This window comes from Ovis aries, chromosome 10 (genome assembly GCF_016772045.2).
Source record: "Ovis aries strain OAR_USU_Benz2616 breed Rambouillet chromosome 10, ARS-UI_Ramb_v3.0, whole genome shotgun sequence".
In the NCBI taxonomy this organism is placed as follows: domain Eukaryota; kingdom Metazoa; phylum Chordata; class Mammalia; order Artiodactyla; family Bovidae; genus Ovis; species Ovis aries.
The window spans coordinates 75,726,782-75,739,726 of record NC_056063.1 but is presented as its reverse complement, the minus strand read 5'-3'; the positions used below and the strand labels follow the sequence as shown (position 1 = coordinate 75,739,726).

The following is a 12,945-nucleotide window of genomic DNA, read 5'->3' as shown; positions in this document are numbered from 1 at the left end:
GGACCGGATGCCACAATCTTAGTTTTCTGAATGTTGAGCTTTAAGCCAACTTTTTCACTCTCCTCTTTCACTTTCATCAAGAGGCTCTTTAGTTCTTCTTCACTTTCTGCCAGATGATGGTGTCATCTGCATATCTGAGGTTATTGATATTTCTCCTGGCAATCTCGATTCCAGCTTGTGCTTCTTCCAGCCCAGCCTTTCTCATGATGTACTCTGCATATAAGTTAAATAAGCAGGGTGATAATATACAGCCTTGATGTACTCCTTTTCCTATTTGGAACCAGTCTGTTGTTCCATGTCCAGTTCTAACTGTTGCTTCCTGACCTGCATAGAGGTTTCTCAAGAGGCAGGTTAGGTGGTCTGGTATTCCCATCTCTTTCAGAATTTTCCACAGTTTATTGTGATCCACACAGTCAAAGGCTTTGGCATAATCAATAAAGCAGAAATAGATGTTTTTCTGGAACTCTCTTGCTTTTTCCATGATCCCATGGATGTTGGCAATTTGATCTCTAGTTCCTCTGCCTTTTCTAAAACCAACTTAACATCTGGAAGTTCACGATTCACATATTGCTGAAGCCTGGGTTGGAGAATTTTAAGCATTACTTTACTAGCATGTGCCGCTGCTGCTAAGTCGCTTCAGTCGTGTCCAACTCTGTACGACCCCATGGACTGCAACCCACCAGGCTCCTCTGTCCATGGGATTTTCCAGGCAAGAGTACTGGAGTGGGGTGCCATTGCCTTCTTCTTACTAGCATGTGAGATGAGTGCAATTGTGCGGTAGTTTGAGCACTCTTTGGCATTGCCTTTATTTGGGAATGTATTGCAGTGGCCCTTCTCAGGTCATTAGTTTGCTAGTTATCTGCTTTCTTTTTTTTTTTTTTAGTTTTTTTTTTTTTTAGTTTTTATTTTTTAAATTTTAAAATCTTTAATTCTTACATGCGTTCCCAAACATGAACCCCCCTCCCACCTCCCTCCCCATAACATCTCTCTGGGTCATCCCCATGCACCAGCCCCAAGCATGCTGCATCCTGCGTCAGACATAGACTGGCGATTCAATTCTTACATGATAGTATACATGTTAGAATGTCATTCTCCCAAACCATCCCACCCTCTCCCTCTCCCTCTGAGTCCAAAAGTCCGTTATGCACATCTGTGTCTCTTTCCCTGTCTTGCATACAGGGTCGTCATTGCCATCTTCCTAAATTCCATATATATGTGTTAGTATACTGTATTGGTGTTTTTCTTTCTGGCTTACTTCACTCTGTATAATCGGCTCCAGTTTCATCCATCTCATCAGAACTGATTCAAATGGATTCTTTTTTACGGCTGAGTAATACTCCATTGTGTATATGTACCACAGCTTTCTTATCCATTCATCTGCTGATGGACATCTAGGTTGTTTCCATGTCCTGGCTATTATAAACAGTGCTGCGATGAACATTGGGGTACATGTGTCTCTTTCGATTCTGGTTTCCTCGGTGTGTATGCCCAGAAGTGGGATTGCTGGGTCATAAGGTAGTTCTATTTGCAATTTTTTAAGGAATCTCCACACTGTTCTCCATAGTGGCTGTACTAGTTTGCATAAAAATATGGAATGCTTCACGAATTTGCGTGTCATCCTTGCGCAGGGGCCATGCTAATCTTCTCTGTATCGTTCCAATTTTAGTATATGTGCTGCCGAAGCGAGCACTAGTTATCTGCTTTCCTGGTTATTATCCCCATTAGATTGGGAAGGTTGACCTTTTAAAAAAAATGTATTTATTTGGCGGTGCCGGGGTCTTAGTCGCTGCATGAAGACTCTTAGTTATGGCATGTGGGATCTAGTTCCCTGGCCAGGGATTGAACCTGGGCCCCCTGCATTGGGAGTACAGAGTCTTAGCCACTGGACCACCAGGGAAGTCCCAGGTCAACTCTTAAAAAAATCTATCTTAGTTGTTACTATAAAGCCGAACATACAAAAGGCACTCAAGTTGAATAAATGTTTCAAATATTGTTAAATGCTTATTCTGCTAAATCCTCTTTCTGCCCCATTGTGAGCTGTTATCTGCCTATGTCATAGAATGAGCGAGGAAGCATATTACTAAAGGAGCAGATATTAGTTTTCCCAGCTCGGAACCAGGGAAGCGGATGTAGAGCTTGAGGGCCGGCTCTGGGTGATCAGTTACCACGTCCAGCACTTTCACAAGTGCATTAGATAACAAAGTGGCGAATGCTGAGAAGGATTGCTGGAACAATGGCAGAGGGTCTGTTCTTCCTCTCAGGCACCAGGTAACTGTGGGTCCCCAGGGATGTAGATGGCAGGCTTCCCAGGTGGAGCTAGTGGTAAAGAACCCGCCTGCCAGTGAAGGTAGACGTGAGAGGCATGGGTTCGATCCCTGAGTCAGGAAGATTCCCTGGAGGAGGGCATGGCACCCCACTCCAGTATTCTTGTCTGGAGGATCCCATGGACAGAGGAGCCTGGCGGGCTCTAGTCCATGTGGTTGCACAGGGTTGGACACAACCGAAGCAACTTAGCGTGCACTTAGGACGCACGGAGGGACGTAGACGTGGCCCAAGTAGGGCTCAAGTGGCCTTGGGAGGAGGTCAACTGGGAGGATGACTTTAGCTTGGCCCATGAGGGACAGGCTGGACTAGACCCCAGGTGAGGTCAGGACTGAGTGAGTTTCCTCCCCACCCACCCCTGACCCTCCAAGTTGGGTGTGAATTACTCTCAGGGACCCCCTTACACATTGCAAAATAGGTACGCTAGGAAAATGGCCAAAGGTTTGGAAACGGGCAAAAGAGATTATTAGTATTCTTCCAATAAAATGCTAGTCTGTTGATCATTCAAGAGTACCAGATCCTATAAGGGTGTGTGAACCTCTGATTGCTTTTGGTTGAACTAGTATTTAGTTATGTACAGATATAAGTAAACGTGTGGAAAATGGATAGTCAGGCAAACATCCTTTGTCTCGAGCCATGCCAATGAGTCCTGTTCATAGTAATGCAAAAGAATATTACCTAGTGGAGAATATAAATCCCTGCAAGTCTAAATCTCATTCGACCTGGTTTAACCTCTTATTCATTCTCTCACTGATTAATAAGTTAAATAAAATTTTTAACAAGCAAGAAGTGTATGTCTGTCTGAGAGTCATGTTTTACCTTCCGGGATTTTATACTTTAACAGGTAAAGAAGTAAATAGAAGTGAAGTGGGGGGCAGCAGGGATGCCTGGAGTCTCAAGGTTCAACACAGAGGTAGGTAACTATGGAGAAAATCAAGGCAGGGTTGGGGATGGATGAGGAAGTAATCTGCTGCTGAGAGATGGCTACCCTCCAGCACACCTGCTTGAAGGCTGTGCCAAGGAATATTGCTACCTCCCCCTCTCCCCTTCCTATTAGCTGGTATGTTAGTTTTGTAGCGCTGCCATAACAGAGTATCATAAACTGGGTGGTTTACAAAACATAGATTAATTCCCTACCATTTTGAGGCCATAAGCCCAAGCTCAAGGTATTGGCAGATTTGATCTCTCCCAAGTCCTCACTTCTTGCCTTGTAAATGACCATCTTCCCCCTGTGTTATCATCTCCTCTTCATATGACACCAGTTATATTGGATTAGGGCCCACCCTAATGACCTCATTGAACTTGATTACCTCTTTAAAACACCTGTATCCAAATACACTTGCATTCTGAGGCACTGGGCATTAGGGCTTCAACATATGAATTTGGGGGGCAGGAGGGGGGACAGGCACACAAGTTAGCCCTAAACACACCACTCTCACATGCCCTGTAAGCTTGTAGTTTGCTGATTTGATGAAATTGGGTTTATGGGATAGGTGCTCACTATGTATTGACATAGCCTGGAATCTGCTTAGTGGACACGAAACCATTCAAGACCAGACCCAAACTGCAGAAATCCCTGGGGGGAAACTGCACTAACTCATTGACTCAAATGCACCCCAGGGCAGGATTTTCTGGCTGCTTCCTGAGAATGTCATTCTCCCTGAGCAGGTGGTGGGGGACACGGGGGGTGCTGCCACTGAATGGGGGTGGGAAGAGAGCTGGTGTGGGCTTTGTGATTTGGGGTAAACTGTTTACCTTGCCTGGGCTTCGGTGTCCTTCTCTGTGAGAGAGAGGGGCTCTTTAGGCCCTTCCTGCTCAAACCTGGGCCAGGAACCAGGAGCATTGCACCTCCTGGGGCTGATGGGAAGGGCAGACTCTCCGGACCCACCCCAGGCCAGGTGTGTCTGAATCTGCATCTTACGATCTCCAGGTGATTGACAGGCACGTGGAAGTTTGAGAGGCACTGATTTAAGACAAGCTGGGCCTGGTGGTCACAGATGGAGACCACGGAGCCCATCATTATGAAACATGAAGGCCTTCATTTCTCCCTTCCTTCATTGCCCCTCCTCAGAGAGCAGGTTGGAGGAAAGATGCTCATCCCTGCTTCTAAGCTGCTGTGCATACCCGTCCTGTCATCCCACTGAAAGCAGAAAATAGGGATTCAAATGCAAGTCCCTCACCTCACCCCCACCTTGCTAATAATCCTTGGCTAAGAGATCCAGGGGATGAGCAAAGACCCAACAGAATTACTGGGTTAATTTCAGAACTTCCCCCTATCTCCACCCTGCAATCTGTTTTAAAAAGGGAGAGCTGAACTCAACAATAAAAACCAGACAATCCAATCAGAAAATGGGCAATGGACATGAACAGACATTTTGCCAAAGATGGCAACTGAGCACACGAAAAGATACCCAGTATCAGTAGCCATAAGGAAAGTACCGATTAAAACCACGATGTCAATACATACCTATCAGAACATAAAAAATAGCGACGTCACCAAGGGCGGGTGAGAATGTGGAGAAGCGGATCTTTCCCATGTTCCCAGCGGGAATGTAAAATGGTGCACAGCCACCCTGTGTTTGGCAGCTTCTTATAAAACTAATCGTGGAACTACCATTTGACCTTGTGATTTCATTCTTGGGCATTTATCCCAGAGAAATGAAAACTCATGTTCTCGCAAAAAAGTCTGTATAAAAATGTTCAGAGAGGCTTTATTCATATTCGCTCCAAACTGGGAACAATCCCAATGTCCTTCAATGTGGGAAACAAACTCTGAACATCCATACTCTGGAATGTCATCGATAAAAGATAGTGAACTGATGCACAGTACAGTTGGGATTAATCTCCAAAGACTGATAGTGAGTGGAGAAAGCCAGGCCTAAGGATCACATACCGCTTGAGTCCATTTAAATGATATTCGTGAAGTGGTAGAATTCTAGAGATGGAGAGTGAATTAATGGTGGGAGGAGGCTTCAGGGAGGTGGGGATAGCTATGAAAGGGCAACCTGAGGGATCCTGCTGATAGAGATGTTCTGTATCTCCACGAATCAGTGTCAATGTCCTGATTTTGATATTGTGCGATGGCTTTGCAAGATGTCATTACTAGGGGACCTGGGCAAAAGGTAATCCAGGGCCATCTGTGTTGTTTCTTAAAATTACATATAGATTGACAATTCTCTCAAAAGAAGAGACAGAGAAAAAAAGAAAGAAAAAAAAAAAAAAGAACGTATTCTTGTCAATTAAAAAAAAAAAAGCGAGCGAGATGTGTCCTGGTCCTCCTTAGAAAAATGTGCAGGATTCTTTGCCAGTTGAGGAATTCTGGTGCTTCTGCTGGATGTGAAGCGGGAAGGGGGAAGGTCAGAGAAGGTAGAAAGATGTTTTATATATTCCCTAGAAAGGCCTATGTTTCTATGCGAAGTAGGCAACTGCTCAGATATAACTGGTCGCCAAAGCCCAGCCAAACCTCAGAACCTGGCAGAAATCCTAAGAAACTACAGAGTTGGTCTCCCGTGCCCTCGTGGGCACTGTGTCAAAAGGCCTGTCTGCCAGCAGGACAGGCCCTGGGGGACCCTGATCTGCAGCTTCCGGCTGTGGGAGAAGTCTGTCTGGGGTGTGGCTCCAGTCACACTCCATCAGGAGGCTCAGCCTGGCTTGGCCATTATTGAATCAAGGCCCTGTGTGTGTGCTCAGTTGAGTCTGACTCTACAACTCCATGGACTGTAGCCCACCAGGCTCCTCTGTCCACGGGATTTTCCAAACAAGAATACTGGAGCGGGTAGCCACATCCTAGTCCATCAAAATCCTGAGCAGGTTCTAGAGCCTGGCTTTGACTGAAAAGTGAAAATGTTAGTCGCTCAGTCGTGACTGACTCTTTGCGGACCCATGGACTGTAGCCCGCCAGGGTCCTCTGTCCATGGGATTCTCCAGGCAAGAATGCTGGAGTGGGTTGCCATTTTCTTCTCCAGGGGATCTTCCCGACCTGGGGATGGAACCCAGCCAGGTCTCCCACATTGCAGGCAGGTTCTTTACCATCTGAGCCACCAGGGGAGCCTGGTCTTTGACTGAGGAGCTCATCGAATCCCATTTGAAGACGAGGGAGTCTGTGGCACAGCTCCCCTCTCCGAGGGATGCTGGTTGCCTGGTCTGAGGGTTCCAGAACTTCCCTCCCCCTACATCCCTCGGCATCCGGCCCACTTAAGGCCTGCCCCTCCAAGTGCTCACGGGGTGCTCACAGACGGGTGGAACTTTGGCTTTCTGCCCTGCCCGATGTAGACAAGGACAGGAAAGGCATGAACAAAGGGCACCTTGGGCTGCCCTGCAGTTTACAGAGCAAGTAGCAGGAGGGTGGGAGTCTGAACTCAAGTCACTGTCCTTCCTTTAACTCCCCACCTTTTGACTCAAGAACAGTTGCCATTCAACTGCCACCTCCTATCCTGTATTTTGTTCATGTTTTCTGTCCATGAGAAAGCCAGTGGATCCGGGCTTCTCAACCAGCAGTCAACAAAAACTTCTTGGTCAACCTCCAGTGGTTCCACCTGCGTCCCATGCCTTGACTGGAGGGGACTGGGGCTTGCTTCCACCACCCAGTCAGCAATGTAAACCCTCTGCCTGCACCACCAGTCAGCTGCTTCTTGCCAGAAGCCTCTCCCTCTCCCAACAACGCTCACATGCTCCAGCAATTCCTCTCCTTCTTGTATGGTCACACTAGGATTTTAAGGAAATGATGTACTAGTCTTCACAATGCACATAGAGGATATCTAAATGCTGCAGAAAATCGGATAAAATTAGGATAAACATTGCAATGCCAAACCATTGGGTTTGTAACTAGAACACTGAGAAGATTAGAGATAATGGTGGTTTAATACACAATGACATCTGTATCCAACTCCCTTTTAGCCTTTTGTCACCTGCTGGGAGAACTTCACATACATTGACTCACACTTGTTCAGTCGAGAGTCATGTCCGACTCTTATTGTGACCCCATGGACTGCAGTATGCCAGGTCTCTCTGTCCCTCACCATCTCCTGGAGTTCACCCAAGTTCATGTCCATTGACTCAGTGATGCCATCCAACCATCTCATCCTCTGCTGCTCTCTTGAAGGGTAAATATTTGAATCTAAGTGTTGGTCAGGTGGGATCAAGTAAGAGTTTATAGATTTTTCATGGTTCTGAAAATAGGCTACATCTTCCAGTGAAAGAAGGCAGCTCACGGGCACTCAGGTATGAGGTCTCTCCCTGCTTTCCTTGGAGCCCATTTCCCCACCAGCACCTTGGGTTTTGGTTGGTGGGGGTCTTCTCCTGGGACTATCCTGGTGGCCAGGGCACACACAGCAGGATGTGCCTGGGGGATGGCCTGAACCCGGAGCCTGAGCCCCGAGTGTCTGAGGCTCCAGTGCGCCTGGGCTCGCAGCCACAGCCAAGCTGTGGACAGTGAGGGGGAACAAGCGGGGTCCCTTCACAGCCGGAGGGGCTGCTCAGGAGCGTGAAGTCAGCCACCTCAGGGGAGCGACGATGAGGGTGCGGGGAAGGAATGGCTCCTCATTTGTTCACACTGATCCTTGGACTTCTTGCCCCCAGGAATCAAAGCTCACTTTACTGTTACCCATATGGTTAAAAATGCCACTGCCCTGACAAAGATGTGAAAAAAACAAAGCTCACACCTGAGGCAGAAATAAAACACATCGTGGCTTCTTCTGAAATTAAGCTTTCTCAAGACTGGGTTGGGAGGGCACCCAGCTCCTGAGGCAAAGTGTGTGTGTGTGTGTGTATGTTCCCGAGGCCAGCTCTGCATGTGTGCGCACGCACGCCTGAGCATCAAGACAAAGTGCCAAGCGCACATTTTAGCCAGGCACCAGGCTGTTTTTAAGCTCCTTTTCCAAAAATCAGTAACAAGGGGCCACAGGAGCTGAGGTCTATTTTTTTGATTCCTTTAAACATTCATAAAATCATCTTGTTTCAGAAGTCATTTCCTCTTAGGTACAGATTCTGTGTCCAGGATGGGAGTTTTCTCCAAGGCACCCGGGTGCTTTGGGGACCCACTCTGGTGCGCTCCTGCCTGACACCACCTCAGCTCTTTATGGAAACACCCTCTGTGAGCTGGGTTCTTTTCAGATCTCTCGTCTTGTAGAGTCTCTGGGCAGTGGAGCTGCAGCAACTACCTCGCTATGGAGTAAGAGAATTTTCTAAGTTTCTCTCAAAATTTCTTTTCCCAAACAGCTCCTAAGAGGTGGTTTATACCACCTTACAAATCTATTAAATATCAGTGGTGACTGTAACAGCAATGCTTTGTACTAATATATCAAACATACTCCATCCAATAAAAATACAGTCTCCACAGCTGCTTTCTTAAAACTCTCACAACCAACTCTGAAACGGAATACTCTTAATACTGTCAGTTAAATAGGAAATCAAAAATGAGGTTTCAAGTCGGTACATTAAGAACAAAGTTTCAATTTCTGGAAAGAAATGGTTAAACCATGATTGTCTCCAGGCAAGAGAAGTCAGTGAATGGAGGTTGAAAGGAGACTGACTTCTCTCTATATTCTCTTATACATTTTGAATTGTTAACCATGGGTGTGGATTACCTACTCCAAAGAAAAATTTGAGTAAAAGTCAAAATTAAATATTCAGAATCTAAATTGAAACTGTGAACACAGACTATCCCCATTAAAGTGCTTTTTCTTAAATCTTCAAAATAAAAGCCCTCGCTCCTACATCCCCCGCCACACTTCCTTCCGTAGCTGCATGTAACGCGTTCAAGGAGCAGAGTAAGCTTGTGTAGGAGTTAAAAACACATTCATCCCCCTCTCCCCACCACCAGATTTGACAGAAGTGTGGCAAGGAGGGCCATCTGTTTTATTTGAATGAGAAATAACCCAGCATTCTGATTTCAATTAGCCTCTTTGTAGCTTTATGTTTGAGCTGGTTCCATGGGTAACAGTTCAAACTAAGTGTAGAGAGAAGCTGGCCAAGTTCTGCCAGTGCTGATTTGTTTTTAACAACTGTCAATGAACAGAGAACAAGTGTACAAGACAATGTGGCTGGACGCACATAAAAATGCAAAATTTCCCAAGATCAAAACAGCACCTTCTGGCATCTGAGAGCTAAGCAAAACATTGAAATGGTGTCTATCATTCTATCAATTTAAATATTTAAAATCAATATCACTTATCATTTAAGTTCCTAGTTTTGATGAACAAATACGTGCCTTATTCTTCAGTCGCTCAGTGTGTTGAATCTTTGCAATCCCATGGACTGCAGCACACCAGGCTTCCCTGTCCTTCACTATCTCCCAGAGTTTGCGCAAACTCATGTCCATTGAGTTGATGATGTCATCCAACCATCTCATCCTGTCGCTTCCAAATACACACCCACTACATGCAAAGTCCTGTTACACTTGAGGCCTGAACTAAAGGAGCGTAGTAGTTCCTGCCCTTGAAAGGCCTGTGATCTATTTGGAAGGATAAGCCTGCAAAGTTTTACAATAATCTTGAGTAATATTAATATTTAAGACAGTAACAGAACTGTCAGACATCGGTATTGCACAAAGCAGCGTGAGTTCTGAGGATGGAAAGGGAATACTTTTGTCAAAGGCTTTACATTGGAAGGGATCTGCTCATTAGTGGCAGGACAAGGCTGAAACAATGTCATCTCACACTTGGGTCCTTTCCACATCACCTCTGCTCCCCTTTTCACCCAAGCATGCACGCACACACACACTCAAAAGCCCAATGAGGCATCACTGCATTGGTGACAGTTCAAAGCCTCGCCCGTGGCTCCACGGAAGCCACTGCCTCCCAGGGCGTATTTGTCAAAAGACACCAGATTCCTGAGGCCCCATCCCACACGGCCCAGTTCTCTGACAGCTTCATGTAATGGGTCTCAAGGAAGTCATATGAACCAGTGGGGGCAGGGGAAGAGTTGTTTCTGATGGCAGCTGGTTTGCACAATCAATCACACTGACTGAGTTGCATTTTCCCACGGCACCCAGGGGTCCAATCCTTACTGTTTCCTTGAAGTCCTGAAAGAAGAGTCTATGACCTCAGTTCTGCAGCTTCATCAGTTTCTCAACAAGTCCCTCCTCAAGGGGTTGGCCAGTTCTCCAAAGCCACATCGTCCAGAGCAGAGGGGTCATGGTGGAGACAGCCAGCAGGAGGGGACCCTGGGGCTGGGTCCCGGCTCAGTGGCAGTATCACGGGATGGATGCTGAGCGCTCAGCTCCTTCCACCCCAGCTCTGCTGACAGGTGAATGTCCACAATGCGGCTGACCCAGCCCCACCCGCTTAGCTTCCTGCTGTCCAGGAGACAGTCCCAGTCAACACACTGCAACACAGTGATTTCTCAATTCCAGGAAATCCAAATTAAGACAAACGTGACCATAATGAAGAAGAGCTGCTAGTTAAAGTATAATCATAAAAACTGATTTAAAAAAATAAAAAATACTGTATTTTGAAAAACAGGTTAAAAAAAATATGAAATCCTTAACAGCAATGCAATAGGCTCATATTAACTACTATACTTACATAATTCATCTGGCTAGATATGCATGACTAAAATTTCTGTTACTGCCTAATAGTGAAAAGTTTAGTTTTGTTACAAAGCCTGGGAAGTTGGAATTTCATTTAGCTCAAAGCTCAAAAAGTACATTAGCAAAAATCAGTAGAATCTGATAAAACAGTATAAATCACTTAAAAACACCACTGGTAAATACAGAATCCCCATGAATATACAACAGGTAATGATGCAATGAAGATGTTTTTACAATATTTATTAAGATAACAAATTTATAAATTGAAAGACTCAGAGGCACATAGTTTTTAAAAGGCCAATACCATGGAATAATGAAGTCAACACAGAAAAGAAGATATGAACAGTTACAACCAATACAAGATTTTTTTAAAAGCAGCATCCCTACCCCCCTCCCCAATACACATCATAGGAATCATCCTTCAAAATTACCATGATAAAAAGTTACTTCCTTCAAAGAAAAATAATTCTTTCCACCTACCGAGCCTAGAAAATCCTATTTACAATGAACTGTCCTGTATTTCATCAGTATTGTTTAATACGGCCTCTTCTATTCTGCCATTAGAAGTACTGAAAATTTTATAGCTATTATATTTACAAATGCACATAATATTTAAATTTGCTCTTCATTGAGAACAACTGAATATATACTTAATCAAATCACGATACAAATGTTTTAGTGCTGATAACACATTCTGCGGGGACGGGTATGCGGGGAGAGGTGTATTTAGAATCATGTTGTTTCTTAAGGATTACTAGGCCAATAAGTCTGGTAAAACTCAAGGTAGTCACAAAAACAGGTGTTTGTTGATGAAGAATTTAATTTATTTCTGTTTTAACTGGACACACTGGGCTTCTTCAGTCAACCTTCACCACACTGTATATTTTGGTAACAAACCAAAAGCATGCAAAGAAGCCAATTGTTCCTATAAAAGAGAAAACAAGAGTCAACCTCCTTTCAAAGGCAGCATCATGATTTACGTAAAAGTATAGACTTAGAATGACTGCTTCCTTAAAAAAGCCATAAAACTGTAAACCAAAACTATAAGCCATTACCAGGGATACACCAAAGACCCATGAACTTTCCTGAAAAACACAGAGCCAATTCAGATCAAATTTCTTACAGAAATTGATTAAAAACACCTTTTTATGCTATAAGATTATCTAAAGCTTTCTATAATATATTCTTTTTCTTATTATACAGAAAAGGCTAAAATTGGAAGAGGAAAAGGATGCCAATCTTACTTTCCTATTTAAAAATATTTTCTTACCACAAAATGCTATTAATTCAACATATGATATGAACAGCTTTAAAATCAGAATATCAGATTCACAGAATTAAAAGGGAATATTTTCTAAGTACAGTTATTGGGAATGATCAGTTTTCAAAGATTATTATAACAAAATAACTCAAAAGATTTTACAAAGTGTTAAAGTGCTATGATGAAGAATAATAATAAAGAGACACTCCCTCTGAGATGAGAGGTGGCACAGAACTGGAGGACACAGCAGCTCTGTCCTGAGCTGTGTGAAACATCTTTAGATGAGTCACGTGGAATCTCCACCCCATTTCTTTATCTCATTAAAGAGAGATAATTTTATCTGCCCTACCGGCCTCCATAAATCATGAAAAAATACAGGCCTTGATTTTCAGGTATTTTTATCACTTTAGAGTCTAAAAATTTTGAAGTATTTTTATCACTTTAGATTCTAAAAAATTTGAATGCCGGACAGTTGACAAAAATGAGGCTTTAAGGATTATGTAACTGTTTAGGGCCCATGGATGGTAAGAAAGGCCAGGATTCAGATTTCTTTCTGATTTCAAGTGTAGTATCCTTTTAAACTATACCATACTTACATGTACTAAATGTAAATTCAGAGACTGTTTTGCAAGAGAACATGTACTAAATTATGAAACTGCCTACCACGTTAGAATTGATCCATAACATTTTTCCAAGATTATCCCCTAAGAAATAGTCAATAGATAGGGCTACAGAAGCATGTAGAAGCGGATACACATGCCCCTTGTGGGAGTTTTATATTTAAAGTTCCAATGGTTTCCACCACTGTTTTAAGATTTTGTAAGTCAAGAGACTG

At 44.1% G+C, this 12,945-nt stretch overlaps 1 protein-coding gene and 2 non-coding genes across 3 annotated transcripts in view; all 3 read right to left on the bottom strand.

The window, feature by feature from the left end:
• Nucleotides 1-1,583: 1,583 nt before the first annotated feature.
• LOC114116734 (U6 spliceosomal RNA) lies at nucleotides 1,584-1,690 on the bottom strand. Its single transcript, XR_003590561.2, has one exon. It is a non-coding gene; the product is annotated as a U6 spliceosomal RNA (small nuclear RNA).
• Nucleotides 1,691-1,824: 134 nt separating this feature from the next.
• Nucleotides 1,825-1,897, bottom strand: TRNAG-CCC (transfer RNA glycine (anticodon CCC)). The gene has a single exon. It is a non-coding gene; the product is annotated as a tRNA-Gly (tRNA).
• A 9,177-nt stretch (nucleotides 1,898-11,074) lies between these two features.
• Nucleotides 11,075-12,945, bottom strand: part of TM9SF2 (transmembrane 9 superfamily member 2) — a 50,041-nt gene continuing 48,170 nt past the window's right edge. Inside the window, exon 17 of the mRNA XM_004012221.5 lies at nucleotides 11,075-11,774. Within this exon, the coding sequence (XP_004012270.1) occupies nucleotides 11,707-11,774 (68 nt within the window). The 3' untranslated portion in view covers nucleotides 11,075-11,706. The remainder of the gene's footprint in view (nucleotides 11,775-12,945) is intronic.